At 38.4% G+C, this 23,506-nt stretch overlaps 1 protein-coding gene across 2 annotated transcripts; it reads left to right on the top strand.

Annotated features, from left to right (window-relative positions):
- The first annotated feature begins 10,178 nt into the window (after positions 1 to 10,178).
- vezf1a (vascular endothelial zinc finger 1a) lies at positions 10,179 to 23,251 on the top strand. 2 transcript variants are annotated; one of them, XM_085363405.1, is made up of 5 exons: positions 10,179 to 10,232; positions 15,730 to 16,481; positions 20,261 to 20,330; positions 20,436 to 20,598; positions 21,122 to 23,251. In XM_085363405.1, exons 1-5 carry the CDS (start codon positions 10,200 to 10,202, stop codon positions 21,487 to 21,489), a joined length of 1,386 nt encoding a protein of 461 aa, XP_085219531.1. In that variant the 5' UTR covers positions 10,179 to 10,199; the 3' UTR covers positions 21,490 to 23,251. The 2 variants fall into 2 exon arrangements, with proteins under 2 accessions (XP_085219531.1, XP_085219532.1); XM_085363406.1 differs by having other exon boundaries at positions 10,198 to 10,232; positions 15,733 to 16,481.
- Positions 23,252 to 23,506: the final 255 nt, after the last annotated feature.

Genomic DNA, 23,506 nt, shown 5'->3' with positions numbered 1-23,506 from the left:
GTTTTTTCATTATTAAATCAAGCACATAAGAGTTTCAAAGTGTTCAGCTTGCATTTGGTTCCTGTTCACCGGAACTTTCAGTCTAGGAAATCGATGCAAGTGAGGAAGGCCATCAAAAGGCTGAAAATTCAAGACACACTTATTTTCTTGATTAAGAAAAAGAACTTCACATCAACTACCCAAGTCAGGAACATTCTCAAGGAGTGTTCTTTTAGAGATGCACTATTTTCAACTCTATAATAACTCAAGAGATAAATGTAATGACATTTATAGCAAGGTGCAAGCGACCGGTTACACAAAAAAAAATAGGAAGACCAGATTAAACTTCTAAAAAAAGAAGAAAAAAACTTAAGAGTCTGCACAGTTTTGAAAAAGATGGTGATAGAGGGTTATGCTATGTTTACTGCAAAAGAAACCCAAGGGTTTCTCAAGATGAAAAACTAAAATGAAAAAAAAAAGGTTCAAGCCAGTCTGCCCAAGTCAGTCACATGATCACAATCCAGTCCAGCAGAGAATCATTTTCGGTTACTGAAGACAAACTTTACGGCACAAAGACTCAAACAGAAACTTGAGGTTGCTGAAGTCAGAGCTTAGTCAAGCACCTCAAGGCAGGAAAAAGCATAATTTCATTGACTGCAAAGGACTTCCATCCAAGGTTTAAAAACAAGTTGTACTTAAAATTGTTTGTTAAATGAGTTTCTAGCCTCTGAAAATACAGGACTATGTCCAATATGTTCAAATGCTTAAGGACATAACCAACAAACACTCTTGTTTGTTTTTGTATGACTACAGGTAAAGCCAGTCAGATAACTCAAAGCTGAAAGGTAAGGCATCTCACTACAATCCGGAAGTATTGTTAAATGGAAAATATGTAAATGTAGAAACTGGTTTGGTAAGGTAGGCCAATTATGGCACATACCTTCCAATAACCAGCTATCATCTGGCTTTTCATTTAGTTCATTCACAATCATTAAAACTAAAATCTTTTTTTTTTTGCCTTTAGAAGTAATTAATTAAATTATGTTTAATGTCCAAAACGCTATAAATAGTTACATAGCACTTTATCTCATGGTGAGCTCAGAAGTTTGCATTAGCACTTAACAAGATCCAGTAAAACACACAGCCTGGCTCATCTATCTAGAGCAGACTGCTAATCCCCAGAGTCTGTTACTGGGACACAGCAAAGTGTCGACTGTTTGTCTACACACAGTTGCTGCAGACTAAAGATTAAGGACTCTATATATGTCATAGACACTACTGATTCTGACCCAGTTATGCCTCCACACTATCAAAGCTGTTTGAATCATATTATTAAGCTGTAGCATGAATCAGACTACCACATTTTTAGAACTATACAGATTATTTTAACTATGACAGACATATAACATAGCAAGAATTGTTATATTGTGTTTCATATTCATTGAGAGGGTTGATGTTTATAAATTCAATTCTCCACATTGTTTATCCTGAAAAAGAAATTCAGTAATTGCTTGAGATTTTTCATCAGTATCTGTGTCTTTGCAAGCTTAAAGTAGAAATAAATTATGGGACATCATTCTTTACTGTCAAAATTAGAAGAGATGACCCAGATTTTAAGTCGGTTAAGTAAACAGGGCTGGACATAATTTTTAAAGCAGACTATGTAAAAATGTAGGAGAAGCAAAAACTCAGTGCATAATTCAGGTTTAAATTATTTTAAAGGAGTTGCATAAATCTTGACATATTTCACTTAAGAAATCTGAGAAATCTGGTGGCTAATTCCTTTTAAAATTTCTTGCAAGTATCATTATATCACTCAGAGGCACGCACTCATATACAGCAGGAAGAGGACTATGAGTCAGGTCAGTCATATTATTCAAGCACACAGAAACTCAGTGTCTATAACGAAGAAATTACTGTGAGGGGGGGAAAAAGGGTCGTGTTTTTTTGGCTTTTACCCAATGCTTAAAGGGTTAACATGCTCAGTGGTGCATAGATGAAGGCAATTTAAGTTTGGTGCAGGGGTTAGTGCTGTTTGTTGATAGGGATCTTCCACTGACTATTTGAATACCAAATATGAAACACTTTGACATGGTATTCATTTAATCCAAGTTCATTTGAATTGCTGTAGATTATATTTGTTTTAATGACAGCTGCATAGAACTGTTTGTAAAAGGTGAAGGACATATGTAGCCTTCGAGCAAACCCTCTGACAATACAGTATTTAGACACGACACAATAATGACAAAGAAAAAAAAACAACAGGCAGCAAACTGTGAGAGAGCAGGTGTTTAGTCGATACCAATCCTAGCCAGTTTTTGTTCAGTAACAGGCTTATTATTCTTGTATTCTCACAGCAGTCACAAAGATTGTCAGTGGTTGCTTGGCAACTTGACAATGATGACAAGATTTGACAAAGTCAATGCTCCTTGCCAAGAAATAACGCTCTTTAAAAACACAACTTATCCTTTCTAAAGCATCATTACATAAAGGCATAGATATAATGTCTTCATTTGAGAGATTTAGTGGTGATGACTGATATTTTTACCTCTCTCTTTAAACAAAAGAAAAAGAAAAAAAAAACCCTGGGGGAGCTGCTTCCCCATTCCATGTTTTATGCTAAGCTAAACAAAACAAACCATCTCCAGTAGTAGTAAACTTTTAATAGACTAATGAAAAGACAGTGAATAAGTATATTTTAAAAATATATTAAAAAAAATTAAGCCAATAAACAAAATTACTGTATGTCGGTGCATCATATGGTCTCGTACTGTATTGCAGAGCTCTAGATCGAGAATCCAGAGCTTATTATAACCACCTAAAAATAGTGCTGCTGGTTCTAGGTCAGCCTCACATGCACATTTTGTGCTTTTTCAAAAGGCCTGTCTTTTTGATCGTCAAGATTGCTTGAATGTAGGACAAAGTAGACAGTCACTTATTTCAGGGAAGCAACTGGGCTGTGTACACATTCATTTAAATAGTTCTAGCTGATGTATTCTAACAGAATGGAGAAACTGGGTCTTATTCACTAAGAGACACACAGTGCATAAGTATATGCACTGTGTGTAAACTGTATGTATGAGTTTCATGCACAAATCAGGAATTTATCAATATTTTTGTACCCGAATTTGTTCATACTTTATTAACAAACTTCTGACCAGGTGTACCATCTAATGAAGCTGTCTTGGGAAATCTATGGTCTTTAAAATTAATACTACATGTCCTACTACTGTTATTTTATCATCATCATTATCACCAACACCAACTCCTTTTGAATATTACTTTTTTTTTTTCAAAAACATCATTAGTTAGAAATGAGCAAAATTACAATTAAATTTAAAAAAATGAAAGTTGTATTTAAAGAAAACTACATCCAAAAGTGAAAAGGGTATGCTTTGACCTTTTAATTTAAACATATTCCAGTATTTCCATTACAGCTCCAAACATCACTAATGTGCCTTCATAAGCAGCACATACTGCCATCCCCAACCAAAGTTTATCTTACCAACTGTATAAACTGTATTATGAAAAACAACAACAACAACAAAATGCTTGTATTCAGGTGTTTGTTGCACCAGCTAATAAAGAGTTTAACTCTATGCTCCTTCACTTGTTGCACACGATTATCTGGATGAAAAGAACTGAATAGGCAGGCAGCCAAGTCTTACAAGACCATATGGCCATGTGTTGCGGCGGCATTCGGGCCGTTGTTTCCTTCAGCGTCCCATTGTTTGGTGTCAAAAGGACTGGGGGGGTGGGAGGGGGATTATATGTACACCAGAACATATTCTCTCTTTCAAAACACACACTGAGACACTCCCCCATACATGCGAGTACAAAATCACATTACCAATGTCATTACAACTCCACCCATAATGCATCCGTTTTTAGTCTATTAAAGGTCAGTGCAAAAGTACATACTTAATACAAAATAACAGAAAAAGGGTCTTTTGTAGTAATTTTAAAAAGATTCACCCCAAGTACATGTGTATTTACAGAACAGATCCACTGTGTTTCTCAGTGGAATTCAAGTAAACACAATGATTTCAAAAATGTAAAAATCTCAGATAATCCAACATTAAAAGCAAACAAGCCACAAAAACAGGTTCTGGTATTAAGAATAATGTGATGACACAGAAATAGATTAGCATCAAGGGTAGAGTTTTTTAAAAAGCAAAATAATATTCACACAACAGACCAAGTCAAGAGTACTACTTACATCTTTGCTTAGGTCTTCAGTGGTCCTCAACCAACTGCGGTTCAGCTCACTCAGCTCGAGAATTGGCTGCACTTTTAGTCGTACTGAATCTCCAGACTGACGAATCATCTCCACAATCTCGTCTCTGTTTTTGTTCTCCACATTAATCCCATTGATTTCTACAAGCTTGTCTCCTGGCACCAGGCCCAGAGCCCGATCCTTAGTCCCAACCCCTGGTTCGGCAAAGTGTACAACACGCCGGCACACCCCACCATCAGACTGCCTGTCTACCATGGTGGTTCTTCGCAAAGAAAAGCCAAAGTCCCCAGTGCTGCGTCGCTGTACCTCAAGTTCTCTTGGATCTGGTACTGGTGGAGAGACAAGTGCAGGCAACTGTAGGTCTGCACCAGGAAAGGTCTTCTCCACAATATCAGGAATCTGAACTGTGATGGTGCCCTTTGACCTCGGGTGTAACTTTGTAGATGGTGTAGTCCAGTTATGGCCAGAAAGCTCTGAAGCATCCAAAACATTGTCCTTTGGGGTCACCTGAGTTAAGGTAGCTACTTTCCTCTGGCCCACCACTGTATTCACCTTGGCCAGTTCCCCAAATTTAGCTGCCCTCTCCTTCACAGAGCTGCGATTACTTAACAGCTCAATTCCCTTTACATCTTCAGAGGTGCTTGCACTTATTTGCCCCACAGTGTTGTGATGATGCTCAGCATCAACGTCTGTCAGGTAGAGTTCCGTGTTACTGGCCACCTTAATTGGGATAGGGCTAGAAATCTCCAACTTGCTCCTAGATTCCTTCTTGGAGTTTCCTCGAGTAAGTGGGAATAAGCCTCTACGTATGCTCATCTCTTCTAGACTCTTTAATTCAGACTGAGACATACGTTCTTTCTTTTCTCTTTTGTCTTTCTTTTCCTTCTTGCTCAAATCCCTTTCCTTCTTGCTCAAATCCTTTTCCTTGTCCTTGTCTTTTTTCATTAAGTGAAACATGATTAAACTATTCTGTAGTTATTGAGCAACTGATTAATTTATCATGAGAACCTTAAATTATTAGAAAAGAGGCTGTTGACAGCAGCTGAAAACATCAACTCTGGGTTTGGATCTCTCTTAGTGATATCTGTAGAAAAAAGAAACAAGAGGTGAACACAGACTAGCTTTGATGAAAGCATAACAGAGTGCAAGAACCTTGTGTTTGTCAGAGTTTAACTAAGTAATTGGCAAAAAGATTCAGTCAGTAATTAATCATAAGTACTATGACATACACATGACTAGCACATCTGTGAAAGCACAGATAATGCTGAATGGTAGAAAGGCATATACAGAAAGGCTGAAAGTCTGGTGGTGCTGTGGTTTGTGGTTTATGCCTAAGAGCAAGAAGTTCCTGGGTTCAAATCCACACTTTCTCTGTAGAGTTTTAGCTGTAGGTGTGTCTGTGAATGGCTGTCTGGCTCTGTATTAGTTCTGCAATACATTAACAACCCCACAGTGGACGACTCAATGGATGGATGTACGTACAGCTGTAAGTGTCAGGGAAGTCTTTCTTTATTTCAACAAGACAATGACAAGCCCAATTCTGCAGACATTACAACAGCATACCTCTGTGGTAAGAGTTTAGCTGCTAAACTGGACTGGCTGCACTCCACACCTATCCAAAAACAACACCACTGAAAATATTTAACACATTATACAATGAAAAGGAAGATTTATACTGTTGTACAGCTGAAGTCATATCAAAAAAGATATTAAAGCTGGTCTGACCTTCTCAGTTCCTAAACCATTGCAGAAACCACAGATAAATAGGAACTGCTGTGGTCCTGACCTGACTTGTTGAATTATGTTGCTGGCATCAAATTAAAGACCACTAGATTTAATAAAATTTAAAAAAAAATAAAATATGAAAATAAAACATCTCAATTTTAACAACTCATGTATTATCTTTGTACCATTTTCAGTTACAGAGTTACAAAGTTCACATGGTTTGCAAATCATGTCATTCTGTTTTTATTTACATTTCACATGACCTCTGACCTTCTTGAGAAAAACATAATCCACATTTAAAACTTGGATTTGAAGTCCTTTCTACACCTTGGGGTTAAAATCATTTAAAAAAACGTTATCAAACTGCAGAGCAGTATCACTATTTTTATTTCAGTATCAATCTATTATCTAATTCAGTTCAATAGAAAAGTAGCCTGTATATATTTGGGTGTGTATAGGAACTGGTATCCCCCGCTGTAGTATCAACAAACGAAACATGCACCCTAGATAAGGAATGTGATCTTATCTAAAACTTATCTTTGACACACCTCAATCTATCCTACATAATAACATACAGTGTTTTAAAGAGCGTAGCTTTCCTGCTCTCAGATACTCAGCATCATCACTAAATGATTGAAAACTGAAGCTATGTGCATGGGAGCCTCCACTAAGCTCCATATGTATAACGAGAAGCCATGCTGAACAGTAAACTGTAAATTCAAACCTAATCCAAGCTAAAATCACATGCTCTTAGAAGAAAGCTATGAAATGTCCGAAAGCAACTCAGTTTATCTTACAGTTAACATTTAGGTATGCATTTTCGTCGTATTTTATTACTGGAAAGCGCAGTTTGGTCTGTTGTTATTAGTTTTTCGTTTTCTTGAACTTTAAACACTACGCATAGGTTGTCGACACGGCTAGTCCTGAGCTTGGCCATAATGCTCTCCCTTTAAGCTGCTTTGCCCTCATTCTTTAGCAGTGATAAAGAGTGTACTAATGTCACTCACGATAAACGATACAAATTAAGTAACACTGTAACATATGACAATTCCTACCTGTAATTGCCTAAACATGACAGCGTTGTAGTCTTACTACAGGTTTTCGGCATTTTCCAATGAATTGTCAGCAGGTGCGACAAATGCTTTTGTGATGCTTTCAAATGCTTGCAGTAAGCTCCGACTTCTGATTACTTTGACATAAGCGACCTGCGGGGAAGCAGCTATCCTCGTAAAGAAATAAACACAAAAAACTTGGAAAATGGTGTCGTACATCAGATGATTAATTCATTTTCCCCCAAACAGCTCAATAGTTTTAATAAACTTAAGTAGTCTCCTCATTACACTTTAAAATATATATTATAAAGAGGGAAAGCTGAAAAACAACCTCTCTCTTAATGGTCTAAATTGGAAACATGGGGGGGATTAGTCCTCAATGATAGTAGGACGATTTAGATGTCCAAAATGTAGGCTAACGCTCTAAATTTTAATAAATCCAACAGCACATGAAAGCTCCGGAAGACTACACTGGACAGCAGTGACCCCTCCTGGTCTTTATTTTAACCATACAAAGGATGTAAGCACAGATATTTAGTTCCAAGCTGCCCAGTTTTTCGTAGAGAAAAACTTATATTGTTAACATGTTGATTTCACATTGGATAACACATAAAGTGTTTTGCAGCTAATGAGTTACACAAGTGACATTGGAGTTACAGTCACTGACATACAGACTTTAAACCCAAACAGAATCTGAGTTGTGGTGAATGGTTATTTTAAACATTATTTACCTATTTATATGGAATTCTTTAGGATAATTCCTCCTACAACAATGATGAGTTGATTACAGCATATGTTAGAACTCAATTTGCAAGATCAATTGCATAAAATGTTTCACCTCATTTGCATCATTTCTTCCTTCTCCCAGCAGTTTCAATATACACATACATAATGAACTCCAGATAATCCCATATGTTTTGCTTGTTAAAGCTCATTACACATAGGAAGCTGCAATTCTGAGGAGAGAACCACAATCTAAAATGTATTACCTTAATAGTTTACTCACACTGATCCATTCATTTTAGAAAAAATCATTTTAGACATTTACAACATGCCAAACTTGATTTCCTTTCCATTTTTTTTATTACTCTTACTATTTTGATGAAAATATGCATTTACATTTTGGCAAATTCTGGTTTGTCTGAATTTATCCATGGAGTGCCCCCGTGTCTCAAATGAGATGCCCAGTACTTGGCTTCTGATAGTAGTGCTCCTGGCCTGGGGCACGTACCTCTACTGCGAGTTGATGTCGAGATATAAATTTACACTGAAGCAGCTTGGACTGACAGTCAACATAAAGTTTTGTTTTCAGCTGAAGTTCATTGTTGGACACTTTTTCTTCATTGGAGCTGGATTAGGGAGATATGAATACCTCCAACTAAAACATTGATTGGACTGTATGAGATTCAAAACTTTCAATATACAGTTGGAAAAAACTGAGAATAGATTACAATGGGGCTCCTTCATTGAACAGTCATTCAGTGATAAGCAGAGTTTAAAGAATGCACTAGAAGGAGTGTGTACAATACTGATTCATGCACAGATCTGTATCCACGTTAACCTTAAGAACAAGCCATTCTCTGGAAGACATTATTACTTTGCTCTTCCATCCATCCATCCATCCACCTTCCACTGCCCAATTCAGCATCACGAGGGTTTTAGAGTCTGTCCCTGTGATCATAGGGTGAGAGACAGGGCACACCCTGAACAGGTTGCCAATTTTTTGTAATACATTTCTTCCAAAATCTCAAAATGAAAAGTGAAAAATCCCCACAGTGTCCAGTTATTATTTTCCCAATGTTCATTAGAAAGGTTTTAAGAATGAACTACAATACTTTTTGAACTTTTGAACATTACCAGTCAGTCTGAATATTATTTAACTTGTATTAACAATGAAATTAGAAATCTAACAGGGAACATGGAATTGTTGAAGTAGTAAGACCTCCTGTTGCTTATTAAGGTTTTGTAGCATCACCTACTGGTCTTGCAGAGTCTCTGTACCTTTTTTTTAGTAATGTATGGTTTACGATATATTTTTCACCTATACTGTCTGTCTCTATCTATGAGGACTTCTTGGTCAGCTTCAGTGGAGAATGTTAATGAATTATTCATTTCCAAAGAAAAATGTCATATCAACTTTTTCTTATCACCTGACTAAGATTAAGGAATGAAACCTATCTGACTCACACCACCAGGATAATACAAGGAAACTATGACTCATTCCCTGTCAGTTACCACTGAGTCCCTAACATATTACCATTCCTTATACGGTTGGATGGTGAATGACAATTGACATTTGGATGACAGTTAAGGATTGCACTGCATTGTGCGCGTGCGTGTGTATGTGTGTGTGTGAATTGTAAATAAAGGATGAAAGCCCTTTTTTTAGAAAGTGACAATTTTCATTTTCCAAGAGCTTATATAAAAATGTTGTTTTTGTTTAATGTACAAGTTATCTCACGCAAAAAAAAAAAAAAAACAGCATCTACAGGACTTTATCTATTCAGAAGCATATCTGAGGCTTGCATCATTACCTCGAGGTTGTGGTAAATACTAATAGCCAAATTCTGCAGGTAATGATGAAAGATGGAACTAGAATCACTTTTAACCCAAGTGTACATGACGTAAAAAGTAAATTTAGGATATTATGGCTCTGCCTTTTCATTCATCCCTATTACATGAATGAAAATAAACTCGCACTCAAATTACTTCTCTAAAATGAACCACTTGGCACAGTGGGAAAGACGACCGCCCAACTATTTGTAATGCAGAACAACACGCTAGCATCTTTTTTTTTCCCTTTTAAAAAGGACGAAACGTTACTGAAACGCAATCATTTCCCAGCCACATGCGACAATCTAATATAACAAATTCCCCTCACAGCATCAGCAAAAACCATCCAGGGGGGTGTTTTAAAAATCCAACGCCACCAGATTACTATCGTAATAACACGGGAACAATTCATACAATCTCTTGTGAATTTGAATTCAACATACATCGTAAGTTGCTATTCTTGTTAGTGATTAATTCATATTTCACGAGTTATGCGTACGAATTCATTTCAAAATACGAAATTTAATGAACCCCGCCAAATCCTGCGCAAAGTGGTTCAGCCCTTGAGGTCACCGGAAGTTGTTTAGCTGCCATGTTTGGTTGCTTTGTTGTAGGCTTCTACTAGGTTTCCTACAGAATTAGTAAGTGTGGAAATGGAGCCGAGCTGGAGTACGTTTCTTTTTCAAGTAAGTTGTCTCTTTTGGAGGGAAACCGGAATAGTCGGTAAAACAACCGTAGAATTGCAAACGGCTTCATATCTTAGTGGTAAATCCAGTTTTTAAACGATTAATGTCAAGAACAAGTAACCAAGCAAAACAATGGTATATGAATCCAGGCTTCCAGCTGTGAGGCTTGGGAATGACGCTAGAACAAAAAATCTAATCTCTCCAAGCATTGTTTGAAAAGCGGCATGTTTTCTTACCCCGACGATATTTGGGTATTTGCGTTTAATACTTCGACAGCGTTTGTGATTCCTTGTTTTTTTAAGTTTGTTTGCCTAGCCGGAGCCAAACATGCGGGATCACTTGGAGTGAAGCAGGAGACGCCACTGCACCGTTACAATCGAGACAGACCTGTTTTTCCCCCCTTTGACTGAAGGCTTTGATCAGGCGCCGTGGGATAATGAGATGTAACGCTGCGACATGTTTCAGTGTAGCGTGGATAACAGAACACGCATTGTAGATTTGGCAAATCTCTGGTTAAGTGTACACAGAGGTTTTTAGCTGCTGAGATTTACTAACGGCGGTTCTCAAGTCCGCGGTGAACTTTCCGCCTGCTCCAGCCGGTTCGACACTAACTAGCCAAGTAGCTAACGATGTTCGGGCTACCTTAATTACACTCGCTTGCTAATTTAGCTTAATGTGGGCGAGGCTGCCATAATGAGCTTGCAAAACTAACGTTACAAGACTTGACGACCAGCGCTGTGCAGATTCTCTGCTTATTAACTAAGCTATTTATTCTGGTGACCGTGGTGGAAAGGAATTCAAACTATGCACACAACATCAGCTAACACTAGCAGCGAAGAGGCGCATTTGAAATTAGCAACGGCGTTACGAAATGAATAAATGCGTGCTGGGAAGGAAAGCGAGTGCTGCGGTTTAGAGTGATATCTGTCACGGTTTAGTGAATTTCAATATGTGCTAAGAATGAAGGCTATTGTTCACTCGTATTTGTGAGCTTCTCAATCGCATGGCCTTACCTAGGCTACAAGAAATGAGCTCGGAACATGGAGCAAATGAGTTTTGTAAGGATAAAGATTTCATGTTTTACAGTTGAGTCCGTTTTTGTGTAACCCCAATGCAATATAAATATATATATTTTTAGTTTCCATTCCCAATACGCACCATTTTTCCAGGTTTACCACTATTCTGCGGTCTCTTGTGTATTTCCAGTGCTTAAAATTAATTTTTACCTTTGACTCAACACTTTAGTGGGTGTTGCAAAGTTCTCCTCGTGGGAGGAACTTCCCAGTAACTTCAGGATCATTCCCAAAAATTACTTTTCAGTAAACCCTTCAAATCTGCATATGTAATGTTCACAACTTTATTTTATTCCAGGCTTTAATGATCAGATGAAGGTCTAGAGTTTAACCTGCTGCAGTAGTTGGTGCTGCACCCTTTGTCTAATAGTAATATATTTTGTGTAATAAATAAATAAATAAATATGTCAATGACAACGGGGGAAAAAACAGGATATGTGAATAGAAGTGCACAATTTATAGTTTTCATGCTAAAGAGCCACTTCTCTTTTTAAAAGTCTTCTAAAGTGTGGAAAAAAATTGATCATTAATGCTCTGATTAAGCTTTCACTGCTTGGTGTAAGGACATCAATGGCTGCAAAGAATCTGAATAGCTCACTTTGGCAAATAGTTTAAAGAAATCCATCTTAAGTTGTGTTCATTTCACTGCTTTTTGGACACTTTGTTTTTTTCCTGAGTTTCTGATAATTTGCTCTGCTGTCGGAGTGGTCGTTCATTCACATCTTTGTGTACTATTTCTTCATAATTGAAAAGGCAGACAGACAATGTCATTTGTCATGCAGTATCTGGCGTCTAGCCAGAGGCCCTGCGTGTATTATGTACCTCACACTGTTACTGTGTCAGTTTCATGTAAATCAGTGTGCCTTTAAATTCAGGCTCCTGGAACACTTTGAAGCATTTTTTTTTTAACTTCATTGTTTTTCAACACATTATAGTTTGTTTTTTGTAAACAAGAAGTTTACATGAAAATTGGTGATATTTTCTGAAAAGCTTTGTCAGGTGTTTTAAATGACCAGTGTTGTTGCGTAAACCAGCTTAAATATTACCTGCTGCATATCCTCCTGTCAGGTAAATGCACAATGTGGGGAAAACATGTTCAAAAGAGGGGAGGGGGGGGGCAGTGTTTGTGAGGCTACATTCAGGAAAATTGGTGAATCATGTTGTTTTCAGCACTCTGAACATGGATGTGTGAAGTGTTACACTAATAACCCTTTTAGGTAAGTGAGAAAAGTTATAACGCAATCCATGTGTGCACGAAAATCAGTTTTGGCTTTCTCCAGAAACTGCAATAGCCACTCAGAAACCCACAGTGAAAACGAATGCTTTATGGTAAGTGGAAATTGTGTAAAAGATTCTTTGTTTCTGTTTTGCCCTATTTTACCAAAACATTCAGATGGCAAATCTCAGTAACTAAATGAAGCTCATCAGATGAATAGACTGTACTGAAAATATTAAATTTTTCAGTACTCACATTGACTTGAAATAATACCCAACTTACATGACACTGAAAGAGTGTGCATAAGCATGGTGTTAGTGAGGGATGTTATCAAGTATCACTAAACTCCAAGTCTTTGTTCTGCTTAAAACTAGACCTTCATAACAAACAACCCCTTTTGAAATTGCACAATCACTGTTTATATAAAACATGTTTTGGATGCTCTTGCTAGAGCTTTAGACTTGGTAGTAACTATTATGTATTCTATTTTTTTATTTTTTTCTCTCTCCTCCAACGTGCACAGTATTTTGCTTGTCGCTGCCCCCCCCCCCCCTTGTTATTATGTTACGTATATTACTTCTTTTTTTCTTTTTCTTTTTTAACAAAGGTAAATATGTTACATATATTACTTATTATTACCTTTGTTTAAAAAAGAAAGGAAAATATTGAGGCTTGTTGGTGCCGTCGAGAATCAGTTCCATGTGTTTTTCTGCTCATATGGAAGGTTCATGTTTTTACGGTACAATATAATTCTGGTCATTTTGACTGAAATGAAAAGCACAGGTCTATAAAATGGGTTACATCAGAAATGCAGGGTATATCTGCTTGGCTATTTTTGTAGATGTTTAAGCGTTTCATAGTTTTTTGGGTACATTTTTATGGTGTTTTTTTTAAATGTATCTATTTATTTTGACATGTGATTTGTCTCAATGTCACAGCGATTGCTCATTGTAATACAGCACACCTATTAGCTATAGGGGTGTTAAATGCCACCCATTCTGGATGTTTAGAAGACTAGCCTCTGTTGAATGTCCTTAAAGGTTTGTTCACTCTTAGTAGAACTCAAATATCTGTACGAAAAAATACGCCTTAACCAAATGAATCCCTGAAGTACAACTTTTTGGGATCATTAAAAAAAAAATTAGGGGATTGACAACATTTCAGAAGTTTGCCCACTAAGCAAACTAGACGGCAGCCAAAAAAATTCAGAACTTGAAAGAAGGACCTAGAAAAAAACTCCTCAAAAATTAGATGTACTCGAAAAACAAATTATGTAATTAGAAGTTTTGTTTCTTTCTCTGCCCCTCTTTTCATCCCTGTCATCAGTTTTTGCCTGTGATGGAAAAATTGAGATTTCGGCAAGCAGCTGTAGAGTGTGGCACAAAAGACTAAAGAAAGACGGCGCATAATCTAACTCAGACCGTGAGCGCAATTCAAGCCTACAGTGGCCCATGGAGCCATCAGGACACTCCCTCCATTTTGATGTTATTTATGAGGGAGCAGCCCCAGTTGTCAGAGCGCATTTGTGTCAAAATGGTCAGAGCTGCATGAAGGCACAGCAGCTTACAGGCCCTGCACCTCTGCATAGAGGGCCAGGCTGTCTACACTGGCTACGTCTGCTGTTCACAAGCTTCACAAAGGGGGGTTCACTGCTAGTACCCCACCTCCCCCCTCCAACCCAAACATAAAGCTCTCCCCACCCCTGTTGTGCCAGCGGACGGGTTAGCATTGGCATGATGATGACTAATCCTGGAAGGTGGCAAGTGTAAGCAGGTGCTCAGACAAATGGATGGGTGGCATTCTCCTCGAGTTCCCAGGTCCCATTGCATATGTAGGAATGACGGCTAGTTTCGCTGAGTAGTGTGTGGATAAACAATGTCCCCGTCCCATGAATAGATGAGCCAAATCAATGAAGATGAGCATACAAAGATCCCCTGCTGAGGCCCGAGTGCATCACTGCTCAGATTTGTGTCTTTCACAATAGGCTAGATGACATAAGGAGGACATTGTGAGGTTCATTTTTCTTTTCTGTCCCGTCTTCTCTTTTGCAACTTTTTTCTTGGCTAGCCTTCTTCGATGGATGATTGAACCTCAAAGAGAAAGGTCAAGTATTTCAGCTTGCTTTTCTCGCTGGTGGTTGACAACATCGACAGAGTAGTCCTGAGTGTGTCCAGTCGCTGAAAAAACGGTGTTAACTGTGTTTCTTTTCTTTTTTTTCATATTTGGATATATGAAAAAGAATGAATTGTTATGAGAAGTGTGATAGATTTTTTTTTTTTTTTTAACTGAACTAATTGAATTAAACTCCATTGATATTTATTGTGATGTCATTTTTTTTGTTTATTTATTTATTTTTTAAAGAAAATAAGGCAGCCGGATTTCATACAGCTTCCACTATCTCCATTCTGCCCCAAGTACGCCCAAACAGTCATGGATGATTTTAGCTGGTCACAGCAATGGTACAAAACTCAAATTGTGTCTGATCCATTTAGTCAGGAAATTTGATTACTTAATGAGTGAAACCCCAGCTTAGCATCTTGTTGCTATTGGTAATTACAACCAGCCATTTCATCCCATTTGTGCTGCGGCAGTAGCTGGCATTGGTTTGTACTTGCAGATCCCCAGGGGGGGTGCAAAAAAATCTCAAAGCAGTTATTCCCGATGTAAAGTTTTATTTAGTCTGTTGCCCTTTATTTTCCTGTCGTTTAACTCCTTTACTTACACAATAGAGCAGAAGTATGGTTATCCCAAATCAGCTGGGTACCTGAGATGATGGCCTGCTCTTTAGGAGCCTTCTTGGTAGTTAAACTGCGCTCTGCTACGGCTCTTATTTGGTATGCCTGTTTTGCAGTCACATGATGAATGTGAGCACCGTCACGATGGTATCCTTTTTCATCCAGCACAGCTTTGTATTCTGTAACAGATTACTAACACATATTGTGTTTATTGAGTTGTCAGTTTCCAGTGAGGGAACACCTGGCTTCAACGCTTTTTGTTTCTTGGTCATTAAGTTTGTTTTTTGTTTTTTTTTTTTCTTTAGATTATGGCGACTTTATTTTTCTCTCGCAGTTGTTATCATCATTATTATTATTATTATTATTATTAAATCTTTAGTATTATCTTTAGTACCTTGTTACTTTTGTTTTATAAGTAGAAGTATAGTATTCGTCTTCATTTAACCAAAAACCCTCTGTGTTTGATTCATCAGCAGGCCAATGAAGCCCTCCACCACCAGCACCAGGTGGCCCAGAACAGCCTGCTACCACTTCTCAATGCAGGAGCTGAGCAAGTTGACCAGAAGCCTATCCTGCCTATCCAAATAGACCAGAAGCCACCTGCCAATGCTGCTGAGCTTCTCAAAGACAATGTCGCCAGCGGAGGTGGTCAGCGGCTTCCAGTGCCTGTGATAAAGAAAGAACACAAAGGCAAAACCCCTTTTGTCTGCGGCTACTGTAACAAGGCCTTTCGCGACAGTTACCACCTGCGACGTCATGAGTCCAGCCACACCGGTATCAAGATGGTTTCACGTCCAAAGAAGACAGCCCAAACAGCCCCCACCATGGTCCCCATGATCGGCACCATGCCACGAGAAAACAACGGCAACTCTTCCTACATCTCCACAGTAGCTGGCATCCTCTCCACAGCAACAACCTCTGTTTCCTCAGGCACAAGTATCATGACATCACCTGCAATGGGCAATGTGCCGCAGCAAAATGTCCCGAAGAAACCTGCCAAACCTGTCAAGAAGAACCATGGATGTGAGATGTGCGGCAAAGCCTTTCGCGACGTATACCACCTGAATCGTCACAAGCTGTCCCATTCAGATGAGAAGCCTTTTGAGTGTCCCATCTGCCAGCAACGCTTTAAAAGGAAGGACCGCATGACCTACCATGTTCGCTCTCACGATGGGGGTGTCCACAAGCCCTACGTATGTTCTGTGTGTGGAAAAGGCTTTTCCAGGTAAGGATCAGGTTTTTGTCCTTTGATCTGTAAGGAAACTAGTACAACAGTCATCAATAGTTCAACTCCACTAGATTGACTGATAATGCTGCTGTCAGTTTTTCCCTTCAGTTACTCACCTGTCTGTATTTGTTAATTCTACACCTAAATTGTTCAGTATGTCTCTAGTTAAAAATGAATTTTCCACATTGGGCATCTCCAATGTGAATTTGTTTTTCCAATATCCTGCCAAACAGGTCTGTCATAGGGATTCAGACTGACACAGGAATTCCATAGGGAGATAAGATTACTGTTTTAAATTACAATCATTTAGTTCATGAGGTGCTGGATGAAGTTTTAGTCTCTGTTAGATAATGGCATAACATTCTTTATTATACAGTACCACCATGCAGATAATAGATGGTGTAAATGTCATTTTGAGATAAAAACCCCAAACAAAAAATAATTTGCACTGATAAGAAGAACAAGAAGTCCTAAAAACATGTTATGGCCACCGAGGTCTCGAAGATGTTTGAAACAACCTTACCTTGTTGTGGCAGCTGGTTTCCCACAAGCATCCATTTTGTCAGGCTTCAAGCTTACTTGCAGATAAAACCACAGTAGCTTGGACCCATTAGCTTACAATAATCAACTACTGGCAGCTGCAAGAGCATTTCTGCTGTGATGAAAGTGTGTGAGATAACAACAAGAAGTGTTTGTTGGTTCAAAACCAAAGTGAAGTCTTGCCTTTCATATGGAAAATGTCCATATGAAGATGTGAAGAATGCCAACTTAGTAGTTTGCTGCTTGGGGTTTTTTGTTTGATTGTTTTTTTTACTACAGCTGGTCTCCTAAAGCAGGAGCTGTCAGTTTATTGACAACTTTAGACGAAGAACAGCCCTCAAATATGGAGCAAGAAATGAAGTGCTTTAGGTTTTATTTACTGGAGTTCTCCAGCTAAGCTAATCGGCCTGTCCACAAACCTGACAAAGTGTTCTCCAGGGTAACTGGGAATCCCTCCTTGTTGTTGCACTAGCCACTAGTTTGTTTGGGATGAGTTTACTTAGGTTGTCTGTGGAATTGTGAAACTGAGTGCACTAAGAAGCTAGTAGCACTCCTCGTGTGTACATGTGATCAGTCCTTCAAGGGGTTTGGTAGGCAGTGAGAATGTCAGCCACACTGATAATACAGAGTGGCACAAGAAAATAGTAAACTGATGAAAAAATGGCGCTGTTTTTACAACCCTTCTGTTCTATTCCTGTGCTTTTAATCAACAACTAACAAGGCTACTATAAACAGGAAATGTGCATCTGAGAGCTAATTTATTCTTATGGGAGGGGAGACAAAAAGTAATTTCACCCTCTGGTGATTGCATTCGGGGGTCATAGGGAAAAGTCCTGACTTGTCTATGCAGAATTTCAATAAATAAATAATGATAAATACATTCTAACAACCAGTCTTTTATGAGTGTGTCCTTGGCAGTCCACAAATGGCTGCTGCAAAGGAAAAAAAAATCATGCTTAATAGATTGAAGTATTAAATTTTACCATCTTTCATGCATGCAGTTAGTTTTGAATGCAAATGCTAGATTCTACATATTTCATGCTTTACCCAAGGTACACTGAACTGCTACCCAACAGCTTGTACATTTGTAAGTGAATTATTCACGTCATGGTGTTTGGAATAGTCAGCCGCACTGTGATTTGATATAGAGCAAATAATTATGTCAATCTAGTGTCCGTGTTGCTCCAACGTGGCCTTTTTTTTTTTTTTTTAATGTTTATTGCTGGGGTTAGCAGTTTAAACTTGTACTTGTAATGACCCCCCACACCATTTCAACCACATGTTTAAAAAGTCGCACATGGAAGAGCACCAGTGAAGTACCAAAGGAGGGGGAGGCGTCACTTGTCACTTTGCAGTTCCCGCCAGCATGTCACAGACTCTTTCCCCTGGGAATTCACTGAACCATGCGGTAATGTTTAGGTCAACACTTTTAACATGAAGTAATGACTTTAAGAAGGTTTAATAGTGACATACATTTAAAATTTTGTTAAAAGCCAAGTGTTTGTTAAACCTGATGTGTACATAAATCAGTATTGACTTAGCAGAGAGTCGTGATAACATTAAAAACAAAAAAACAGCAAGCTGTGTGCCGCAATACACAGCTTCAACAAAAACATCAGCAGTGTACCCTGGCCAAGCGGTAACATTAGCACTGTGCTGTGTAGGGCAATCTCAGGCATGCCTCCAACTTGGTGACGTCGAGCAGCGATTCATCAGCATACTGGAAAGTGAGAATGAGGACTGAGTAACAGGGCACTGAGTCACTGCCACTCAGCCGGATCTGTAGACAGGCACTGTCTGGAGTCTGCTCTCCTCATCAGTGGGGCAAGGGGAAAAGAAAAAAATCTTTATTCCGGTTCATGGCACCCATGAGAAGATCCTACTTGACTCCTCTGATTTTATTTTTAAAAAAAGAAGAAAAAAAGAAGGGACTCCAGCAGCATGAAACTTTCCGGTTTCGAAGCAGCTGCCAAAGCAGTAGCCCTTGCTCACTCCATTATGGCACTTCTAACATGATTCAGCTCACAGCTTCACTAGAACTGACATGCTGACAGAGGAGGATCAGTGCCACGAAGACGTTTGTGAATGTTGGCCTTTCGCTGTAAATCTCAAGCAGTTTTCCTGTGAACTTTGCAAATTATATGTATGTTTGTTTGTTTTTATAGCTAGTTTGACATAAAAACACATTATGAAGCTTTAGTTTAAGCTTGAACACTTGGAATACAGAAGGCAAGTTTCAGCAATTTCTTAATCAGTTTTCAGTGGGGTTTTTTTTGTTTGTTTTTTTTATTGTGTAATAGACAAGGTATATCAGTACAGTCATGGTGTAAGTAGATATTAAGTGTTCTCAAATCCCCGCTTAAAGTTCTATAAAAAAAGGAGCAATATAGATCTTCTCTATATGCTCAGTTATAATAGTTTTCCCTTAAAGGCAGTTTTTAATACCTATAAATATACACATCATATTTTGGCACAGGTACATGTTCTTATCAGAAACACAAGTCAGCACAGCCATGGATTATTGTTGTTTGTTGAACAACAGTTGTGCCATACGTGGTCTTCTTCTAATCCTCAGAGAGAGATGCAAATTCAGATTAGGACTTGTGTTAAGAAGTATCAAGAAAATTCCTGGAACTTCATATTCATTTCATTTTCATATATGTGTAATAACAAGGATGTTAGGAACTAAGCACAGCAATAATAATCAAACTGTCAGTTTATTCAAATATCATGTCAAAAATGTCCTTTCTTTTCATTGTGTGTGTGTTCAAAAGTAGGTCAAACACATTTACGCACGATTGATCATGGAGAATTAACTACCATTGACTGAATTTTTCGGGATTTTTTTGTGCCCATCCCCTCATTATCTAAGTAAACAGAGCACATCCGTACACTTCTGCACTTGTAATGCATGTTAGGCTTTTCACTTTATGCTTGTGCACGTCCATGATGCGCCTTTAGTAAATTATTAACACTTGTTGTATGTATTGTAACAACATATAGGTTTGGTTAAATCGCAAGCAAAATAAATGTCAAATGAATTTGGTGAAGTCTTTTAAAAGTGTTAGCAGACATTATACCAGCCCTACAACTGGTAGCTTTTTGTTGGGTTACAGAAACCATATTATAAATAAATCTCCACACAATGAAGTACAAATTGTCTCATCTATATCTAATGGAACTCAAATGTATCGTCTTTAAATTTTAACCATGTTTTTGTTGTCATTTTTATCTAGGCCAGACCACTTGAGCTGCCATGTGAAGCATGTGCATTCCTCAGAAAGACCATTTAAATGTCAAGTAACGGTGAGAAAAATGGCTACTTTGCAGCTTGTTTTGTTTTTTTAAATCATTTTTAATATCGTGATTTCACTGCACTGACCTTTTACCCCATCTGCTGTGCGACACCAGGCCTGTACCTCTGCTTTCGCCACCAAAGACAGACTCCGTTCCCACATGATTAGACATGAAGGCAAAGTCACCTGTAGTATCTGCGGAAAGATGCTCAGCGCAGCCTACATCACCAGTCATCTGAAGACTCACGGGCAGACCAACTTTAACTCCTGTAACAAAGGTTCGTCACACACTGGGAGCAAGTACAGCAGCACCATAGGGCCGTGCATTTAAAAACGATGGAAACCAATCCCTGCATATTGCCTTCGCATTACTGTAAGCAATAAGGGATAAAGGCAGTAATATCGTACAGGCTGTGAGTTTGCCAGAGCTTCGAGTGGAGAGCATTTTTAGAAAAATGTGGTTTTTGAAACTAGCTCAAACCATCTAAGGTGTTGTCCTAAAGTTTCATGCTCTTCTCTTTTTTTTTTTTTCAAGAGTGCGGACTTTAAAAAAAAAAAAAAAAAAAAAGTATTAAATGCCAGTCTCTTTATGTATTAGCAAGACTCATTTTGTTGGTCACCATACCGCTGCAGTTGTCATAAAAGCTGTCAACCTGTACATGTTGAGCACCACTGACCAGTGCTGATCCTCGCTATTGCTGTAATATTTGTGCAAAGTACAAGATAATGGTGTTTATTTTGTTTTTGTTTTTGCTAAATGCTGCAAAGCTAAGTAAAATGCTTGTTCTTGGGTTTCTCCAGACGGTAACGAAGTCTGCAATTCTGCTTCAGCCACGCCTGTGACCATCTCTGCCCCCATCACTTCAGCGATGAATCGGGTCAATGCGAACAACAACAACCCCGTCACCATCGCCGCACAAATGAACATTAGCACCAACACGGTCAACATCACATCTCCAGTCAGCCTCCAGCACCCTGTCACCATCACTGGGCCCGTCAACATCGCCTCCGTGAACATCCCGGCAACCGCGCCTATGAATATCGCCCACCCTGTCGCGATCACAACCCCGATGCCTATGAATATAGCCGGGCCGCTCAACATCGCCATGAGGCCAGTGGATAGCATGCCTTTTCTCTCCCAAGTCTTGCCTTCATCCCCACCTTGGTAAAAAATGTAAAAAAAAAAAAATTAAAATAAAAGATAAAAAGGAGGGAGCAAGGTGAACTGGCCAAGAAGAAAGGGAAAATGAAGTGAAACAAGAGACTCCTGTCCTCACAGCTGAACCTCGGGCTCGGCTCTTTCTCACCTAGAACAGCGCTCACTTCTCCGAGCTCTGAAGTGAATATTTACACGAGCTGTGCGGCCAGTAGGAGCTCACCAAGTCCCAGCTGTGTCCCAACCGAGGTTAAGTGACTGGCATGGGACGCAGAATAAGAGTAGAATTTGAGTAGGATTTATCTTGAAATCAGGACAGCCGTAAGACTTAGTGTAGTCAGTTAGAACGATGAAACTGTGATTTGTATTATGACAAATGAGAGGATTCCTCATCCTCGAGGACTCCTTAGGAAAACACATCAGTGCTTTTTGTAAAAGGGAGATGGGAAATGAACTGAAGCAATAACTATAAATTGCTGTATTTGATGTTTTACAAGTTCTCTCCCAAAGTCTCTGGGTGTTACTTTGTATATTGGTTTTTGTTTTTTTTGTTTTTTAACTATAGCCTGCTAATCACTATTTAATGTTATAGGAAATGAGTCTAGTAAAAGGGACAGCAGCTTCCACTTGCATGGAAGAATATTTTTTCACATTGCTATAGCATTTCTTTTGTATTCTCAGATAATAGGTATGCTCTTGAGGTACACTGACTAACTTGTACAGTTGACATAGTAATGTATTTTCCACGTCAGCATTTTAATTTTTGCTTTTAGCAAGTGGATATCAAGACACTGTCCTCTTGACTATGAAATATTTCTATTTGTTTTTGTATGTATGGACACACAAAGTTCTGTTTTTATTTTCCTATTTGTAGTGTTAATTTTTTTTTGGTTTTCTTCATGAATTCAGAATGGAACGAATCTTGCACTGAAAGAATATCCTGCATACAGGTGAACAGCAGTATTATTGAAGATCAAAGTGGCGTCTCAGTGTTTTTTGCAGCAACCGCAAGCACTTGAGCACCATCTAGTGGCTGATTGTGGAAAGCCTTGCAGTGAAGCTTTTTCAGGCTGTTACCCGTCACCATGGTGGTGACTAAACGTACTGCTCAAAAAACAAATAAAAACAAAAAACCGAGGGAACACTTGAACAATTTTTAACTTCTAAAATTTCGAATCCAACCCTCAAAGTGTTGGTGATTTTGATTACACAATGGATGTCAGTAATGATTTTCAAACTGAATGTTTCATTAATCAAGGTCTGATTTTAAGTGTCACCTTATTTTTAAAGCAGCATACTTTTGGCTGACTCTTCTGCACACTTTTACTTTTTTCTTTCTTTCTTTTTTTTCTGTTTCATCCCCAACCATATGCTAAGGATGCTTCGCTCAGGAAACGTATAGAAAAGCCCCATTACTCATGAACGCGGTTCTTTTTATACTGATATCTACCACGTGTCATGATTCCTCTCCATGTAACTTTTTGGATTCCCTAAAAGATTTGGCATCGTGGGGTTTGACTTCAGTGAGGAAGAAGTTGTCCAAGACTTTTTGTTTTGTTTTTAATAGCCGTCCATTTAAAATGATAAATGACTGTACAATGGAATACATGCTGTTTACCTTTTTAAATTTCCTTTAAAGTCTCAGTCTGCATAGGTACAGTATGTGGCTGGGAACTGTTTAATCAAATGCAAGTTTGTGTCCACTGAAACAACAGGCGAGACTGACAATGCATGACCCCGAACACTGTAGCTGTTGACCTTCTTTTTTTTTTTTTTTTTTTTTTTTTTGTTTATTTGTTTGTTTTTAGTGAATGCCATGGTATTTCAGCAGTGTTTCAGCTCATCTGAGTTGACAGAGTTTATACTGAAAAATGCAATATGCATGTTTGTCTTTTTTTTTTCTTTTCTTTTTTTTTTCCCCAAGTTTTGTTTTAAACAAAATATTAGTCTAGCGTTTTTGTTTTTTTTATTTTTGTTATATTTACGTAGATACACTATAATAGCCTGTTTGCCAAATTTGAAACAATAAT

This window comes from Diplotaxodon limnothrissa, linkage group LG10 (genome assembly GCF_057381915.1).
Source record: "Diplotaxodon limnothrissa isolate DT_005_m linkage group LG10, D_limnothrissa_male_GT1.1, whole genome shotgun sequence".
Lineage (NCBI taxonomy): Eukaryota > Metazoa > Chordata > Actinopteri > Cichliformes > Cichlidae > Diplotaxodon > Diplotaxodon limnothrissa.
This window is presented reverse-complemented; position numbering and strand designations above follow the sequence as displayed.